Raw genomic sequence first — 19492 nt, forward strand, 5'->3', positions numbered from 1 at the left:
TGGTGTAGGGAACCTGCTTTGGCAGGGGGGTTGGTCTCGATGATCTCTGGAGGTCCCTTCCAACCCCTACAATTCTGTGATTCTGTGATGTCAAAATACAGTACTTGCTCTTCAATCATCTTCTTACCCTGGCTTTATTTTATTATTATTATTATTATTATTATATATCTTAAGATGTAACGGGCCTCATGACTCTGTATGAAGTACCATATATATATTCAGCAAAATAAAGACTTCACATTCATGTCTTGAAAAAACTTTCTAGTGACTCAATGAAAGACACTTAAATGAAAACAAGTTACTTACAGGGCTCCCAAAAATATGCAGTTTCTACAAGCTATGTGAAAATATACCTCAGGAAAACAAAACTGCTGAGATCCCCAAACCTCCCAGAACTGTAGCTAGCACGTTGCTATTTCCCAGGGCAGCATTTCCTCAAAGGGGCTGGCCAAGAACAGAAAAGCATTCACGCCACTGTAGACACTGACCTGACTGGCTAAAGAGAGCAATTTCCTGAACAACTCAAGAGTGTGAATGGGTATTTCACTCATGGTTTTGTTTGACAACCTTATTAGTAAAACGTTTTCAAATGAGCTTCCCTCAATTAGTTTGTTTTGAGGTTTGTTATGCCCTGCCCCTCAAGCTGAGAGTAAGTCACAACGCTAATGCACCAGGTAGAACCGATTTTGGCTTGCTAAACATCAACAAAGGAGGATCTGTTGCTTTGGTAATGCCAACGGGAAAGCACGGCATAATCCCCAAATAAACTCTAATTCATTTAACAGCAGTAGCCCTTCACAGAACTGTTCACACAGTATTTTGTCAGAGAAAGTTTTGCCAACAGCAGTACCTGCATCTCAACAATCTGTAACAGGGCATGGTACAGGATATCAGCACAGGTGTTGGACTGCAGGCACTCCTTAACAAAACTATCCAATATCAAACACGCACTCTTCTTGAGGTTAATACCCAGCTTACGTCAGTTGCACATTTGACTTGCTCAGTCATCTATGGATAATTAGAAAATACATGTACATGCATACCCTCACACTACTTCCTCACAGTACAGTCATGCATCTTTCATGCTTGAGCAAGCTAGTCAGCTCCCTTCCACTTGCCAGGGAAATTTTGTACCCTGCATCCTTACAGGAAGTCATATGCGAAAATTGCAACTTAGTCATATTATCTGCCCTTCATCAGTTTTTGTTCTGCTTTTCCACTATATACTACTCAATTTCAAGAAGGTCCTCACTTTGAAGGGAAAGGAGTCTGCATCCCCAGGCTACTTTCACACTAATTGTGTCAGACAGCATTTTTCTATTTTAGTTCATTTTGAGTAGCATTAAAAACTTGCAATATTTAAAAGTCTTCAAAAAGCAGACAGAATTGCTAGCATTAAAATAAAGCCCATGTGGTTGCCATCAAATCCTTTGCATGTTATAACCAGTTCATCTTGCCATTCATGAATTATTTGCTTTGGCTGTGCTGGTTTTTTTGACCTGTCCAGCCTCCTGTTGTTTACAACAGGTTTGTTTCAGCTAACTGAAAGTATATCACATTATGTTAATGGAAAACATGCTATTTAAGGCTGCCTCAGATGAAGTATATACAACTTCTGTGAGGAATCTAAAATACCACAACTCAAGGAAATCAAAATGCTGAGGACCCTAAACTTACAGAAAGTTCTCCTGCTGTACTTAAGTCAGTGTTTATTCAATGTGGCTGGCAAAGCACAGAAAAATGTATTTCACTCACACTACTACAGACAATGAGTTGAATAGCCAAAGACAGTAATTTCAGACTGCAGTTAATATAAGAAAGCAATAACCATTATTTATTGATTTATAAATAGAATTGCACTAAGAATCACTTGAAATGTGAACAGTCTCCTCTTAATATTTAGCTCTTCCATAGTGGCGTTCTTCCTGCTTCAGTTTTATTATACTTAGAATGATTTCCTGAACTGCTCCTCTTAGGAATGCAGCATATGTGCCATATTAGAATTTTTATTTGAGCATTTATTTAATAATTACAGGGTTCAGCAGCTTCACTCACCAATGTAACTCTGAGCTGACAACATTTGTATGCAATTTAGCATTAACGTCGCTACAGTGGTTTATATACAGATCAAAATCAAGAGCGTTGACAGTTAACCACATTTCTGTTACAGAATAGGGAGAAGGGGCAAGTGCTACATTTACTGCTAAAACCAACATGATGAATGAAGAGCGGTAGAACAAGTCAGCCCTTGCAAATCAAGAATGACAAAAAGTAATGCTGTAGGAGAAAAACTACTTACGTCTTACTTAAAGATGCTCAAGTCCCCATTTGTCTTCCAAAAGTTCAGTGTTCTGTTGGGTATTTCTCATGGTGAATTGAAAAGATTAACCCTGCTAGTCAAAGAGATGCCTGACACGTTACACTACTGAACAGAAGAAGCAATAATCAACTAGTTGCATTCAGCCTGGGAGGCTCAAGGAGATGAACTCTTCTGAGAATAGGTAGGCCCCATCCTTGCTTACACTTAACTCCACTTCTCCTCTCCTTTTGAGTGAGGCTTCTCTTCCATCTCATCAACTGCCTTCTCAAAGCATTCAAAGCAACAGAGGCACTACAGGTCACTGGGGAAGAATTCTGTTATCATAAGGCTGACTGCATGTACTGCATATCCTGGAGCAAGGCATCAAGTAAGGCTACTTGATACAACTACATGACAGCAAAAGCAGCTCAAACTGCACAGTTTCAGTGATGCTGCCTTTTGGGAGTAGTCTCTAGAATAAAGGACCCAACCAGTTCTTTCACAGACAAACTATTGGTCTCACCCAAGAGCATAAATTCAGGCATATGCAGCTCATGGATATGGATGTCTGAGACACTGCACTATTGCCCAACTCTATTACTTAACACCATGAACAATACCAAGATATCTAGAACCAAGATACAGCATAACAGACCACTTCCCCTGTCAGAAGGTCACTAGGCCCAGCACTCTATCCTTCATCTTATCACAGTAGTAGGAATACTGACAACTATCCTCCAGTGCAAAATATTAGAAGACATGTTTGGCAGCACAATTAAAAGCTGAATGACTGAACATGTACTGCTGCTGGCTGCACAGCTATCCATAGAGTGCTGAACAGGCTGGACATGTGGGCTTTAAGAATCTCAAAAGTTCAACAAGGAGATATACATACACCGGGAGCCACCCAAGTACTCCTCAGGAAAGGACTTGGGAGGCATAATGGACAACAAACTTGAATATACCCTTGCAGTCAGAAAGAGTATCAGTATTCTTGGTTGCAGTAAGTAAAACACCACCAGCAGTTCAAGAGCTTCAGTTCCAGTTCAAACTTCCCCACTATTCCACTGTGAATGGCGAGGCAACACTTGGAGTGCAGGATCCAGTTCTTGGGCTCCTCAGTAGAAGACAATTACTGGAAAGAGCTCGACAAAGGTAACAAAGACAAAGAAATTGGAGTCTCTCTCCCATAAGAAGTAGTTGAGTGAGATGAGACTGCTCAGTCCAACAAAGAAGAGACTTAGGGGGGGATCTCAATGTCTATAAATACCTGAAGGGATGGTGCAATGAAGATGAAGCCCTGCCCTTTACAATGGTGTTCAGTGCCAAGAGAGGAGGCAACGGGCACAAACTGGAACACAGGAGGTTCCCTCTGAACACCAGCAAACACTTCTGTGTTGTACAAATGCCAGAGTACTGGCACAGGCTGCCATGAGAGGCTGTGGAGTCTCCTACTTGGGGATCAGCAGAAACCACCTGGATGTGGTCCTGTGTACCCTGCACAAGCAGACAATGGACTAGTTCAACTGCTCTGATAACCATGTTAGAAGATGGCACAGACAATGTTCTCAACAGTATTCTGCATTCTTTTAGAGTAATTTCACACACAAAATGGATGAAAGAAGTCTCCTCTACCTGCACCCCATAACATCTAAGAAAGGAAGAAAAATATTTGTAAGTGTAGACAGATGGGAAATTAAAAGGAAAATCCACTCACCTGCCATTTTTTTTGATGTACGTTGCTAAATAGCCATGATCTTCCCAGTTATGAACTGTTTCTGTCATTCCCTGCTCTTGAAAAATGGGCTGTAGAGCTTTAAGAACAGCATTACAATCAGCTGCAAGATAGAACAGACAGGGAAATAATCATTGAGGATTTTCCAGTTAAATCAATTTTTGTTGGTTTGTTTCCTTTCTTTGTATAGACGCTGAGAAGTTTTTACTGGCAACATGATACACAACTATTCCCTTGAGTTCTGTGAGAGCAACTATAAGCTTGAAAAGCAGTTGCTCAGACAACGACGATGGAAAAACAGCACAAAACAAACTATCATGCATTTCCCAATCCATACAGATATTTTCTAGTTCACAGAGATTCCAACACAGTTTTTCTTAAATCAGTCTTTATCCCTACACAAAAACATCTTAATCTACAATTGCCAGAATGAGTGGTTTTCCTATGTCTATTATTACTGGTCAACTCCTGTACTCTAAGGCAATCCAAATCCTATTCATGTAATTAGTTTTATTACTTAAAAAGCCCAACAACAGCCACAACAACCACCACAACCCACAATCCCACAAATAAACAGCAGCACTGAGAAGAAGCCTGGTAGTTAACTTACCCTGGCTTAAGGCAATGAAAAGTAGATACAGCAAGCTGTCCTATCTAAATAGTGGTCATTTTCTCTTCCACTCCTTGAACCAACAGAAGCGAAGGGGAAAGAAATTTTCAATGCACCACACAGCTGACTCTCAGCACACAATAATGTTAAATAAATGCCAATAGAAATTAAAATGGAAGCAAAGATGCATTTGCTTCCACTTTGACACGTGTCAAAACATACAATTTCCTTCCTGAAGAGTGACTGATAAAATTTCTGAATACATGTTAGTCCGGGAACAGAAGGATGAGTAAGACAACTTTCAGAGTTTTCTTGATATTCAATGCTTGCCAAATTCAAGTATTTGAGATATTTCCTTGACAGTGTATTTAGCTTACATCAGTGATCTAGAAGAGTTACAGAATGAAAAAAATAATCATGAAAAACATCATTCCGCCACTTCCACAATTTACACCAGCCTTCTAGTTACTGAGTGATGGAATTGGTATCAGGAGGCGTTCTCACGGAAATGGTCAGGCTACTCTGACAGATATCTATCCATCCCGCAAACAGATTAAGAACCCAGAGAAAAACGTCATTTTTGCTAACACCTAGGGCAATACAGACTTGCATGCACAGTCCTCAAGATGCTATGAAAAAAAAAAAAAAAATCCACAGAAATCCACTTGGAAGTAATTGAAGACTTCTTCAAAAGCAAGCTGATACTTTATACATGCAACTATTTAACTATTTCTTCAGTTAGAAGATGCTGATGTTAGAAGCAATGAGTTTGGTGCATGCCTAAGATTTTTTTTTCTAGAAGTCTTTTTTTTTTTTTTTTTTTAAAGTGTATGGAAATACTTGTTATAACTACTTCAAGCACTCCGTTCAAACAGATATCCCAAAAACAAGCTGAGATCCACCAGCTGTTTGGAGTTGACTACAGAAGTTAATCAATGATCTGGTAAAGCTACACCTATCAGAACTGAAACCAAGCTAGTGAGACTGTCACACCTGTAAGTGTGCAGTGAGAAGCCACAGACAGCTGCAGTGAGGTGAGTATAATCATTTTGCTTCAAATGCACAAAAGACTAAGCCATTATAGCCATACAAAATGCAAATATCACAAAGATCTAAAATAACTGAGAAATAACTGACTTAGCTACTTGCAGACTGTTTATAACTCACTGCTTCTAGCCCTGACATTGTCCCACCCAGCCCCAATTAAAGAACTACTCTAAGACAATTTGGTTTTATTCACAGCCCTCAACTGCAAATATGCAGGCTGCTCAAAAAGTAGCACTTCCTATTTATTTCCATGAAAACTACAACAGATTCAAAGAGCACAACAGCACTGTTCAGCAGACGGAATTCTCAGCTACAAAACACTATTTTTCAACCTAGCCACCATTTTTCGCTATGCATTTTTGCCAGTGGTGAACAAGAGCCTGCATGCTATGCTCATAACAACCTGCAGCCACAGAGGTGACCTACTGTCCCACCTCAGCGTGCTCACTTTCACTGGTTGGTGTCCATAAACATTCAGCAAGCATCAGTGAGTATCAATGGGTGCCTTTTCTTTTTTTCTGCACAGAGAAATTCAAAGACACACCTCTGCCTCAATTACACTTCTGTGTGAGACACCATTGTGTCAGATTGCTTCTCTGCTGCCACACAGCCACAAAATGTAATGGGATATTGGTGGGAAGGTTCAGTGCTTACCGTCATGCCACAAACATTCGCTTCTGACATCATGGGCCAAGACCGTACAATGAGAGGCATTACTTTTGGAGCAGCCCTTGTACCTTGGAAGCAAGTCACCTCCAAAACCAACCAGCAATAGCTTCCAGCATGTTCCTGATGCATGCATGTTTCAGGCAAATGAAGAAAACTATACCAAATAAACCGCACAAAGTTTGTCTCATCTAGCAAACAACCAGACAAATTGAAATCTGATTACTGTAACCTATGGATCTGTTATCTATGAAGCCTACTACACTGTTAATTCTGTTTTTCATCACAGAAATAGAGGTAAAAGCACCTTTAATTTTCCATCTGCATTAAATTTAGAGCAAGCCAATTCCCTAATACCTTGCCAAGAACATTTATGAGAAGCAAAAAGGTCCTGCTTCTTACTGCTCATACTGCCCGACCTTTAATTTATATTCTGAGATATTTACCTCCCGTCTTTAATGTCTCACTCATTAACTCCCCATTAATTGTTAATTCTAATTAACAAAAAACAAGTATCATTAGAGAGCAGTGAATAATTTAACTGCTGGCACAACTGTAACCCTCTGTCAGTCAGTAAGCAGACCCACTGACGATTTGTACCCTCACTGAGAGAGCGTCTACAAGGTCTGCTATCATTATGAAGCTTTTTCCTCCCTACCCTACTGTGAAATGCACATATTTGTACCATTACATTTTTGTACTTGATATTCAGCATCAGCCAGGTAACATCACGAGGGCACAACAAGCTAAATTTCTGTTAAATAACTGTGGTTCCAGCAATAATAGATGAGACAGTCAAGCCAACATATTTTATGACATAACCTCAAAAGAAACAACCATAATTAGAGTTCCTAAATTGGTCCTAGTTTTTGCAGCTTTGCACTGGGAAAGAGAGAGAGGTTTCTCTCCCCTTGCCCTCTTCTTGTTCACCATTTGTTTTGCTTTCTGTACTCCTTTATCGTTTGCAAAATCCATGTTCTTTAATGCTGTTCTGGTATGCCACAGACAATAACTTCCATACCATGCCACATCCTTCCAGGTCAGCAAATTAGCATGAAACCTCACACAGAACTAGTATGTAACCGACTCCTAGACCACTTCACTTCTGCAGCTCCTGCAAGACACTTAATAAGCTGAAAAAGAGATCCTCTGGAAGAACTCATGTTCAAACCCCATTCATCTTTCAGCAACCCGAAGGATTCCTGTGGGACATGCTTTGGCAAAGACCACAGGATAAGTCATCACATTTTTCTGCTCCATGAAGATACTAATCCCTCACAAGCTGCTCATCATTCTACAGCAGATTTCTTTGCTAAGCAGCCAGGCGTAACTTCTTCCTATTATGCGATTAACTTCATGAAGTTAAAATAACATGTTCTTTCATCAGGTCTCCTTTTGGTTATACCACACAAGGTTTGCCTCGGAGGGCTAATTAATTAATCCACCAAAGCTGGGAGACTCCTTTTAAGGCATGAGAGGTTGCTTGAAGGCATCACAAAGCTTCAGGAATCTCAAGATCTCTCTCTCACTTGCCACCACCTCACTCCAAACTCAGATATGCTCTAACAAGTGTTAAATGAAAAAAGGACAATGGTGATAAAACCACTAGGAAGAGACTAAATTAACATCTCAATGCTGATTCCAAGTAGGTTGCCTTTTTTGCAAATGTGTGTACTACTCAGGACCAAAGGAGGCAAATTCAGATTACCAAGTCTGAAATACTGTTTTAAATACTTGATATTTGCCAGAAGGAATGAGAAGACAAAGTATTTCAACTCTACTGAAAAGAAACAAGAACACTGCATAGAAGATCTGTGAGATTCATAGTTCTCAAAAGTGACCGATCAGTTCAAGCCAGATGGTTTTGGCAACACAGTACACTTCAAGAGATTTTGGAACAGTCACAGATATTCCTCTGGAGTTTCAGCAGACATTAACAGTCATCTGCAAACATGAGGGCAGCTCAAAGGCCCCACAAACTGTAAGCATCCAGGCTGTCCTCATGTGTAACATCAGCCAGTTTCAACCAGATACTCCAACACTGATCTCTGTGATCTGCTATAGGACCAGACTAGTTAAAAAAATATTCTGTTTTAAGATCTCCTCATACCAGAGGACTTAAAGTCTTTGCAAGTTATGGGAACAGAATTAGATCTTGTGTAAGAATATTCACCTCATAACCCCGATTTTGAACCCTTCCTTGTAGGGAACAAGAACATAACATCAGTGAAACAATAAATTGTGTTAAAGCACTCTCACATGCTTCTGTATTTTTCCCTTGGTAGCTAAACTCTTAGCAGAGAGGTAAAAAGAAATCAAATGAAATGAAATGCTTAATTAAGAATGCATTGAGAGTTAGTATACTATTAGCATATCCTACACGTTCAATGGCTGGCACCTTGTTACTGTTCAGAGCCATGCAAACTCATCATTCAGTATATCACATTTTTGTGCTGCGCAAGTCTGAAGTTCACACGTGGGCACTCTGCCTGAAAATTCCAGCTCTGTAAAAATTTCACTGGTCAAGCAAATAAGCAGAAGAAAGGTGGGAGAGTGATGACTACAGCACTGAGAAAAGCGTGCAGCTTTTAGCCTGGTCAGGTCCCAACGTCAGCTGAAGAGGACAGCAGCAGCAGACTGGCCAAGAGCACCACAGCGGAGCAAGGCCACTGCCACTGGAAGCCCAGGCACCAGGTTTAGAAGTTCTCCTCATTCACATATAGGATCTGAGGCATTTTTCCAATGCCAATTGTATCTCAGTCATGTTCCTTCACTCAAAGAAAGTTCAAAAGTCAAAGAATTAAAGGGTAACTACAGCAAATACTCAGATTTTAAAATCCAGAACCCAGAAGGAACTTTAGGTTCCAGTGCCTGTATTTCAAAAGGCCATGGATTTGCCTAAGACTAAAATACTATAAAATAATAAATTTTAAAAAAATAAAACTTGTCAGTGACAACCTTTCCCTTATTTCTCATCTCAGCCTCACACTACTAGGGCTCCTCCACCCTCAGCATGAGAATACAGAACAGTATGTTACTTGCAGACAGCTAGTTATTAGTCACCATCCTTTGGTATGGTATTTTTTCTTTAAATGTTTCACACTAATGAAACACATCCAGTGAACACAGCCTTAGCTAGAGCTCAAATTAACAGCAGTTGCCTAAAGTATTTCTTTATGTCCTCATTTTTGAGGTTAAAAACAGTTTAATGGATACAAATGAAAAGCAGCGTGCTTTACCAACAAGCATGTCAGCCAGTGCTGAGTTTGGGAGTCCCCTGTCAGGAACACCTTCACAGGAAAAATCCTGGTTTCACATTTGCCAGCTTTGTGAGAGCAGAGCACACCAGGAAGCAGAAAGTTAGACTACAATCACCCTCTTCAATATATTTGCACCTGTGGGAATCAACCACACCATGAGAATTTATACACAGAAGTCAACAAGTCATGCACAGCACTGGATGAGGTTTTAAAAAGGCAATTAGATGTAAACAGCCATCTGCTATTTACAATTCTACAAAAGGAAGATCAGTTTTGGCTTTCTCTATGCACTTGCTCAATTTCATTATTCTGCATTACAGTAGGTTAAGAATAGAAGGTGGCTTTTTCCTAATGAGTTTTCATGGATCCTGTACCCCAAAACACAATCCTGAGTGCTTCATGCTATAAATAGTGACGACAGGCAAGTCAAACTATACTGTGCTACAAAGCAAAGCATGAACTTGCCAGTACCTCTACGTAAGGACCACAGTTGATATAAATCAAGTGCATCCAAGCATCCCTTTGGGAATTGTTCATGAAGTCTACCAGAAATAAAGAGGCGCTCTCAAAGGACTGAAGGCTCCTAGCAGAATTTGCCCCTTACCCTTCCCCACAAGATATCATTCCATCAGTTCAGGTTGCCAAGAGAAATACAAGCAAAACATTCTCATGAGATTCTAAATCTCTCTGCGAGACACCAGAAGCTTTTAATGCCATTTGTTGATTTTTCCTGGATCGCATTTTTCTCCATCTCTACTTAGCTGAACACATTCCTCCTGCAATACTCAACTCTGTCTGCTAGATTTCTGTAGAAGCTAAAAGCAAGCTCTCTCTTCCCTTGCCACATACAATCCACAGTCACTTAACACCTTTTCCCTAAAGCATCCTATTGATTAGGGGCTCAACTCTAGATGTTCTCCTCCTGTTGACGAATGCCAACTTAAGACTGCTTTGCCAAACAGAGCACTCCCATTTTTCCTCATTTCTATATTCTTGCCTGTTCCATTACATTAGCAGTGTCATCTCAAGCTCCAGAGACATATTTTAAGAGGTAATGCTAATGTAAAAAGGAGCAAGCAGGAAGGGTGAATTAGTACTTAACTAGTGATGTAACCACAAACCCTTGGGGCAAGACCATATTTCACTTGAGGTCTGACTTTTCCACTGAAAACCAAACCCACAGTTGTGCATGCATCCCTCTGTGGCACAGCCAGTCCAGGTGGTTACATGAGAACTGAATATAAGAATCTCAATTAAATGAATCCAAAGCTCTAGGATCTGGAATAACTTAATTCAAGTACACTAAAGAGTAACAGTAATTCCAGAGAACTCTCACATCCACATTATAGCATCTTAGTATTCTTCAAGTAAGTTTACGCAATCTTTTAGCTTGTAACCAAAGTCACATTTAATGTATCCTTACATTCTTCTGTCAGCAGCTGCTTATGGAGCAACTGTTTGCACAAAACTACTTGCAAGTGACCTACCTAGCTATAAACAAGTCTAATTTGAGACAGTCAAAGGTCAGAACTCCACTAAAAGCTCTTGCCAGTGCCACAGTGACAGGAGAGAGAGATGAGGGAAGAATTCTACGAACCACACTATCAGTTCTTCTGTAATAATTTGATCACAGCAATGAAAGAACACCTTAATGCAAAGCTAGTCACTAAACCAGTACGCTAACCGAATTCATTTTCTTGTTTGAATAAGCAAGCACCTGGATACACGAGGTTACTAGCTGTACAGGCAAATCTCTTCAAGCACAAGAAGTCAGTTGCTGCAAGATGCATACTGAAACAACCAAAATAAAATACTTGCTATCAATTTAGAGCTGGCTCACACTTGATGACTAATTTAAAATTAACTGTAGACGTGAGGTTTTTTTATTTATTTATTTTTTTCTTAACCGGGCTGCATATTAATTCCTACCTAGTCAACCCACAGGAGTACTTCCCCAAGTAACATAACTGTGATATTCAGGAGATCAGAGCCTCACTGAAGGCATTCTGCTTTTTAGAGGCACTCAGTGGTAAGGAAGGATAACTCCTATCAACCAGCTGAGGATGCAGCTATCTCAGGGATTGCTCCACATACAGCCACACACTTGAGTAGAGGCTGTTTTACTAAACCATGGAGAATCACTGAGAAAAGGCTTAAAACATATCACTTACATGAAGCAATTGAGCCTTGTTAAACTTGAGCCTTGCCACCCATCCCTATCTAACTTGCTTACGTGATGTAAATCTGATGAAGCTGAAAGTAACACCATGTACACACAGCCTCCTCTCCAGGAGAAAGTAATCATCCTCCACAAAAGCATCCCAGAAAATGCACACCCATACAAAAAGAAAAGCACTCAAGCACAGCAGACACTGGTCTATAGGAGAGCTTATTTATTATGGTAGTCATAAATAAAATGAAGAAGGTAAAAGTAACATTTTGCTATAACAATGGCTGACTACAGGCAGAGCCAGCAAAGTCAAGGTTAAAATATCTGTAGCATGTCTGAATCTGAAACAACCTGAGGGGGAAAGAATGAAGACAAAGAATAACCACTTTCCAGAACCTCCCTTGATCATCTTTGCATAAGCATTTGCTTATCATCTCCGATGACAGGAAGGAGTTACTCAGCAAGTCAGGCATTGCAAACAAACCTTTCCTGCCTTATTCACTATACCAGCACGGGATTCCCGCTTGCAGATTCACCAGATTCATCTAAAAACTCACCACTGATGATACCTGACCATAATGCACTAAGGAAGTTTAAAAGAGAATGCACCAGAAAACACACAGATGGCTTTCCCCTTCTTATGTATCAGCAAAGCTGCCAATAGCCTTCATTGCTGGGTACATATTGAGGGGAATGTTTTCAACTAGCTACTGACTACCTTTTTTCAGCTAAGCAACGTGAGGCTTATAAGAACAGTCCACTAGAAAGAAAGTAAATCTTAAGACACCAAATTCTGATAGCCCAGACAACCCCGAACCAAAAGCTACTTCAGCACTGCCCCTCCAGAAACAGGCAAAAGCAGCAAAGAACTGTTGGGTCACTACATCTTTCGCAGACACACAGTGATAACATACAGATTTAAATAACGTTAACAAACTCTTTCTCCAATTCACTTTGATATTGATAATTTCTTCCTGTATTTTCTCAAATTATACACTTCAAAAGTGGTTTTGCTAAACCCGGAATCTAATTACAGCTAAGTGATGGTAAACAACTTCTTAATTGCAGATTTTCTGGAATGCTGAGCAACAGTTCATCAGAAGCCCTGCTGCTCTGTGGTAACCATGGAAGAAACGTTTACAGGCCTTAAAAGCAGTGTCTGACATTAGGAAAGTCACACTGCTCTTTTAATTATTAAACTAGAAAAAAGCTTATGAAATAAAATTTTATCTTCCCTCTCATTACTTCATTTTGTAAGATTATGTTTTTTCCACTGTGTAGAAATTCACTGTTGTTCAACAGAAGAAACAATTATGCATGAGACATGAAATAGATCATTTAGTCTCGGAACCCAGACTCTTTCAAGACTTGCTTCTTGGTCAAATTGAATTCTGCATGAAAAGGCCGTTTTTCATTAAACTTCTTGTAACTCTGTATCCCAATAGATCGTTGATGCTGGGGCGTTTTTCAAACCTTAATATCCACATGGGTGGTTTCAACAACTCAGCTGTGTTAGCTACATTTGTCTCTTCCAGTATCATGTAAACTTAAGTCCATCAACTGGTATTCAAAGTCTGTTTGCATTTTAAACAATATTATCACTTGCTGAAACATCTGTAGCCCTTCCATCTAAAAAAATAAGCAAAAAAAAAAAGGAAGTGTACTTCATAATGGGAATTCTACATGCTCAAGCAATACCAGTTCTCCTACTTATTATCAATCACCTGAAACCCGATCATCTTCCAGAAATGCATAAAGCAAGATGACAGTAACTACTTGTCCTAAGTATTTTTCTACTCCAAGAATTAGAATTACAAGAAGGGAAAAAAAAACTTCACGGCATGGCTGCTATGCATAATGCATTTGTTATTTAAAAGGCCCAGAAGCTTACCTCACATAGAAATACTCATGTCAAAAGCAGTCCTCATTTCCTGTGTGAATTTGCTCCATGGCCTCAAACCAAGCCCTCGGGAGAACACCTCTCATGCTGTATCCTACACCTTCACATGGGAGAGATGCTTCATGCCCCAACAAGCACCTATTAAATTCTTTACATCACATGAGATTCAGATAACTGTTTTCAGAGTTCCTCTCACAGAGCACTTTACTCTTCAGCACTGAAAACCAACAAAAGCATGGAATGGGTTTACAGCAACCCATGCTGCTAAAAATAGGAAGCTTTCATTCCAATGTAAAGGCCTCCTGATAGGGCAGCCTCACACTGCTAGGCAGGGCAGGCCCGTCCCTGCCCCAGCCTGTGAGAACAAGAAGCTGCAGGCCTGCGGGGCACTGCTTGGAGCAGCACAACACACATGGGCTCATTCCTGACCTGCAGCTGTAAGCTGGCTGCAAACACACCTTTAACCAAGGTCAATAATGCAGTTGCAAGCCCCAGAAGGCATTTACTTGGGTCTTGTTTAACCTTGATCTATATGATCTTCATTCACACGCACCATCAGCCAGGAGTCAGCAAGTTCTGATAACATAACATAAACCAACAAAGTCAAGAGATAAGCGTATCACCTGCATGTTATCACAGCAGTCAAATGTTTTGGCACTTCAGACAACCCTATTCTTGCCAGAACTGGTCAAGACGAGCTACAGAGCCAAGAGATGCTGCTTTCCCCACAGTGTGCTCAAACACTTCCTTCTAGCTTACTGCAGCCAGTTCTGGATCATAGAAGCAGGCACCTGCCTCATTAGTGAAACAGAGCCCTAGCATCCCTAGTATGTTTTTGTTGTTTGATATACGCTACAAATAATATTAAACTAACTTTAAAGCTACCATCTTTTCCTGCTTTCTTCTCCTATTTCAATACCTCTTGTGGGATCAGCCACGAATAAGCACTGGAATTGTTTGATTCAGCAGGCAATCAACCAGCACCTATTTCAAGGTATCTTCCTATAGCAGACACCACATTTCAGCACAGGCAGAGGAGCTTGCTACTCCTGTTTGGGGAGGGAGGAGGGGGGGTTGCTTCCACAAAAGACTTTTTTTTTTTTTTTAATTCAAGTCAGTCTTCAGTGATTCTATGATTCTATATCCCAGCTGTAAATATACTAGAGTATATCAAACAGCTTTAAAATAATAACAGAGTGTGAGGTCAGTTTAAAATCTTTATACCCTAAGCATATACTGAAGCATCACCTGAGAGCATTTCTTAATGGTTAAGAAGCACATCACAAGTCTGTAAGTTGTAGCACAGCCAGAAGTTAACAGCACCTTCTTACATTGTAAGGGATACTTCAGCCAGGACAAGTTCATTTATTTCATTTAACTTGTAAAGCAGTTAGTGCCCCCACCACACCCTGTTTAAAAGAAATCCCTCAGAACTAAAACACATACACAACTCCTCTTTTTGTTTGTGTTTTATCTGCACTCGGTACAATTCCCCAGCAAAACACAGATCAAACAGAGAAATTTCATAAGTCAAATCCAATACACACAGCACTAGTTAAGGTATGTGGGGGAAAAAAAAAAAAAAATAAGCAAAGAACTTACTTTTCAGTATATTGGCCACATCTATTAACACTTCAGACACGAAGTGCTGCAGCTATTATTTTTATGTGCATTCCTATTGCTGACAGATTTCTCACTTATTCCCCCCACGTGCAATTTCAGAATTGAGCCGCAGACCCCACGGACAGGAAAAAAAGCCACTGCCAGAGAGCCTAAAAAAGGAAGCTCAGCGTTCAAGAGGTCATACTCTCCTCTTTCCATCTCCATGAAAACACTTGTTCTGTTTTTCTCCACGTGCACATGCATTCACTTCCCCTTTTCCTTAGAAACCCAAATACTGCCTTACCTGCACTACAGCCCTGGAATTCCCAGAGTGAATTCACGCAACAGTTTTATAAGACCTTCTTTCATTAAATGCATGAGCTCAAATAATCTCTGCTTTCCCCTCACTCCAGCACACACCTATGTCCTGCACTGAATTTTACCAGCACATCTGTGCAGCTGCAAACTGTGCAATTCCCCCAACAACCCTAAACAGTAACACATTTCAAGTTATTTTTCCAAAGAGCTTTTACCTTATCAAAGCAACTTTCTGAAGGGGATAACCAAGAACAAGTCTGAATGGAGTCTCAAATCCCAAATTCCTTGCTTCTGATGAACTAAGCAATCAATAGGATAGGAATGCTAACAGCCCAAAAATCAGAAGCATGACTAAGCCCTCCACCACCCTAATTACAGAAGGAAAACGAACCGCTCCTTTTTCACAAGCAAGGGTTTCATTAAAACACTACTCTTATATTTTAGGATAAGGAACACCACACTGCCTGCCTGCAGAACTTGTCCACTTATCAGCTCAAGGAGCCACAGGTAGACAAGATACTTCTGCTCCAGTTGCTACTTTCAACATCTCTTAATGAGACCATCTCAAAGCCATGTTGCATTACTTAAAAATTCAGACCCAATTCTATCAAACAGCCTATTAAAATCTCACGAAGATTCATTATTAGAAATATTTTTATTAACACAGAACAAAAGAGGTCCTTTTCTTCTGACTCTTAATAGTCCTGTACTACATTAATAGACATCTGTAGTTTTCTTTCATCTTCTCAGGAAATTGGTACACTTAAGTTCATGCGACCCAAGCAACCCCATTCCCAAGGCAGTGCTCTTTCTTCTCCTGCACTTCCCCCACTCCCATCTGAAACCAACAAGAGAAATACCACATTCTCCTTTTTAAACTTCCCTACCGCCATGTTTTCATTACTGGTATCACTCAATAACCCCAACAACTATCAATCTAACACTTAAAAAAAAAAAAAAAAAAAAGGTGCCTACTACACTAACTATTCACCCAAGATACTTACAGCATTCATTCTTCAGAACAAAAGTAGCAGTATGAGCTACTGCCCAGTACCTGGAGAGAACTAAAGTGCCTGAAGAAGATTTTGTAAAGGATTTAAGCATACAACAAAAAAAGCCAGCAAAGATCACCATCAGAACCTATACCATTTTGCAGCTACTAACAGAGTAAGTGAACAGGGACACTACAGCTAGATCAGGACGCTGGTCTCTCCTGTACTGAGCACTCCACACTTGGAAACATTACTCCAGCTGAGGCATCAGCACAGAGTTAAGAGGCAGAATCACCTCCCTCACCCTGCTGGCCACACTTCCCTTCGATGTAGCCCAGGATAAAGTTGGTTTCTGCGTGCGAGGGCACATTGCTAGTTCATGTCCAGCAGTACCTTTTTGGCATGGCTGTGTAAGCATTCACATATCATAAAAATCCTACCTGAAATCCATACACAGAGCAACGTACTGCAGATCCTCTCGTTGACATCCTACCATACACTCCCTCTTTTATTCCCTCAAGGCCCTCAAAAGACTAAGGATTAAAACAAGTTACGCTGAAAAGCATATTCAAATGGCTTCAATCTCCATATATAACAATTCCAACACGCACTGAAGAAATAGACACCATGACCACATACACTCACTGCAAGATTCATTATAATATAATACAAACTTACTACTGAAGAATACTTACTCTCATAGCCCAAAATCTTGGTGTTTCTACAGGCTATGAAGTTGAAAGCTGTAAGGTCCACTAAAAGTAATCTGCCAAACTGAGGACGGGTAACATTTTGAGGTGTAAAGAGCGTGCATTTACCAAGAAGGTCAGACTCTGCAATAGTTCAGCAGAAATGTAATGATAACATATAAGCCTCAGAGGTGCAAGGGAAAAAAACGGATGAGTGGATTTTTTAAGTAATAACAGAACACTTCCAAGTTTTATTGACCATGAAACTTACACAGAAAAGAGTAATCAGTTGGTGATGCACAATTCAGCATTAAAGTTTAACTCCTTCAACACTACCAAGTTTACCTTCATCACTTTTTCTTTATAGACAATTCATTATGCTCTGGGCCGCAAGCAATAGCCGAGAGGAAAACATCACATGAGCACAGGGCAGTTAACTTCAGAGCAGTTACGGGTGAAGTTCTTCACTTCTCACTCAAGGTGTCTACCATGCTTAAACAAGCACAAGACGGGGAAAAAAAAAATTCTTCCCTCCTTTGGGCCATACAGCAATTCTTCTGCAGTTGGTCCATCCTCTACTCCCACTCAGGTACATTTAGGAATGTTTGGATGTTGTGTTGAGGGATATGGTTTAGTGAGAACTATTAGTGATAGGTGGATGGTTGGACTGGATGATCTTGTAGGTCTTTTACAACCTTGGTGTTTCTGTGATCCATCTTAACTGGAGAAACATGCAAATATAGTCTTCAAAAATAAATGGAAATAAGGAGAAAGCATTGTCTGTTTTCAGATAAGTTTAAGTAGACACTGTGATAGTGGTCTTAACTAATATTGCAGTTTCCATACCACAGAGCAGGGAAATTTACCTCTAGCTTATTTTCCATACATCTAGTCCTGCTCCTCCCCCCACCACTCCTGACTGTTATGCAGATGCCAGCACTGATACTATGCACTGAAGTTCAGGAAACCAAAAAGGCAAAGAGGTCACTGAGTCAAGGGCGGGAGAAAAGTGGAGCAGGAGGGTCCACAAAAGCAGGTTTTAGAGCTACTTAGCTTCTTGGTTTTGTCAAAATCAAGCAAAGGCAAGATGCAAGGACAACAGCAGGACTATATACTGTATTTTTTTCAGTGTCAGGTCACTATTAGTGGTGAAACCACACTATAAAACCTCACTGTGAAACAGACTGAAAGACTTCTGCCATGAAATACATCAGAGCATTCTAAAACAAACTGCTCCGATAACAACGCCATTAGAATCTCATCCCTTCCCTCCTCTTGCCTCTCAGTATCTCACCAAAGCACAAATGCTGCAAAACCACCAAGGGCACAGCACGCAACAAAGCCCTTGAGATGGGAGGAAATCTCCCTCCTCCCTCAAGATACCGATACATCCCTCGTGTAGATGTGGATAACTGCCATCGCTCCCGCCTCCCTGCAGGAATTAAGAGGAAAGGCCGCGCGCAGTGCAGCAGGCCCGGCTCAGTAATCAGTGCTAGGGCACCCACCTCAGCTCTCCCCCACGTTTTACCCATTTTGGCCATAGAGAAACGTGGTGGTTCCCCTCCGTTTGTCGGCTCGAACGTGCCCTCTACAGATAGTTCCAGAGCAGGGCTTCGGAAAACCCGAGAGCTCACCTCAAGCCGCATTTTATTATCAATTCCTTCACCCTACGCCTTCGCAACGATTCCAGAGGGGCCCGCTTCACCTCTCCACCTCCGCCTCCCTCCAGCGGGCCCTATGCGGAGAGAGCAGGCGGCCCGAGGGCACCTGCGCCGCACGCGGCCCCACCGCAGGCCCGCTGGGCAAAAGGAGGCCGCGCTGAGCGCGCTGCGAGATAAGGCCGCGGGGTGCCTGCACTGGGCCGAGCGCCGAGGAGGGGACCCGACCCCCAGGGGTGGGGTGAAAGGCTGAAGCTCGGGGAGAGGCCCCACCGTGCCGTTACCTGTGGAGCTGAGCATGAAGTCCAGAGTGCTGTGCCGCGCTGCTGCCATAGTGAGGTAGAGCCCTGTGCCATGCCTGGAGAAGGCGGCGGCGGCGCGGAGAGTGCGGCGGGCAGCCTATATGTGCGCGGGGCTGCGGCGGCGCCGCGGGGGTGGGAGCGCGCCGGGCCGGGCGGGGCCGTAATGGCGGCGGGGCGGGGCCGTGATGGCGGAGCGGCGGTTGGCGACCCCTCGGCTCAGGGACGGGGCGGGGGGTTGGTCGAG

General features: G+C 41.4%; 1 protein-coding gene across 1 annotated transcript in view; it reads right to left on the reverse strand.

Annotated features, from left to right (window-relative positions):
• Nucleotides 1-19425, reverse strand: part of SMS (spermine synthase) — a 48472-nt gene extending 29047 nt beyond the window's left edge. Inside the window, exons 1-2 of the mRNA XM_085210856.1 lie at nucleotides 19231-19425; nucleotides 4017-4137 (exon numbers count right to left, since the gene is read on the reverse strand). Coding sequence (XP_085066982.1) covers nucleotides 4017-4137; nucleotides 19231-19279 — 170 coding nt within the window. The 5' untranslated portion in view covers nucleotides 19280-19425. The remainder of the gene's footprint in view (nucleotides 1-4016; nucleotides 4138-19230) is intronic.
• Between the last annotated feature and the right edge of the window lie 67 nt (nucleotides 19426-19492).

Source organism: Meleagris gallopavo, chromosome 1 (genome assembly GCF_905368555.1).
Source record: "Meleagris gallopavo chromosome 1, MGAL_WU_HG_1.1, whole genome shotgun sequence".
Classification (NCBI taxonomy): Eukaryota; Metazoa; Chordata; class Aves; order Galliformes; family Phasianidae; genus Meleagris; species Meleagris gallopavo.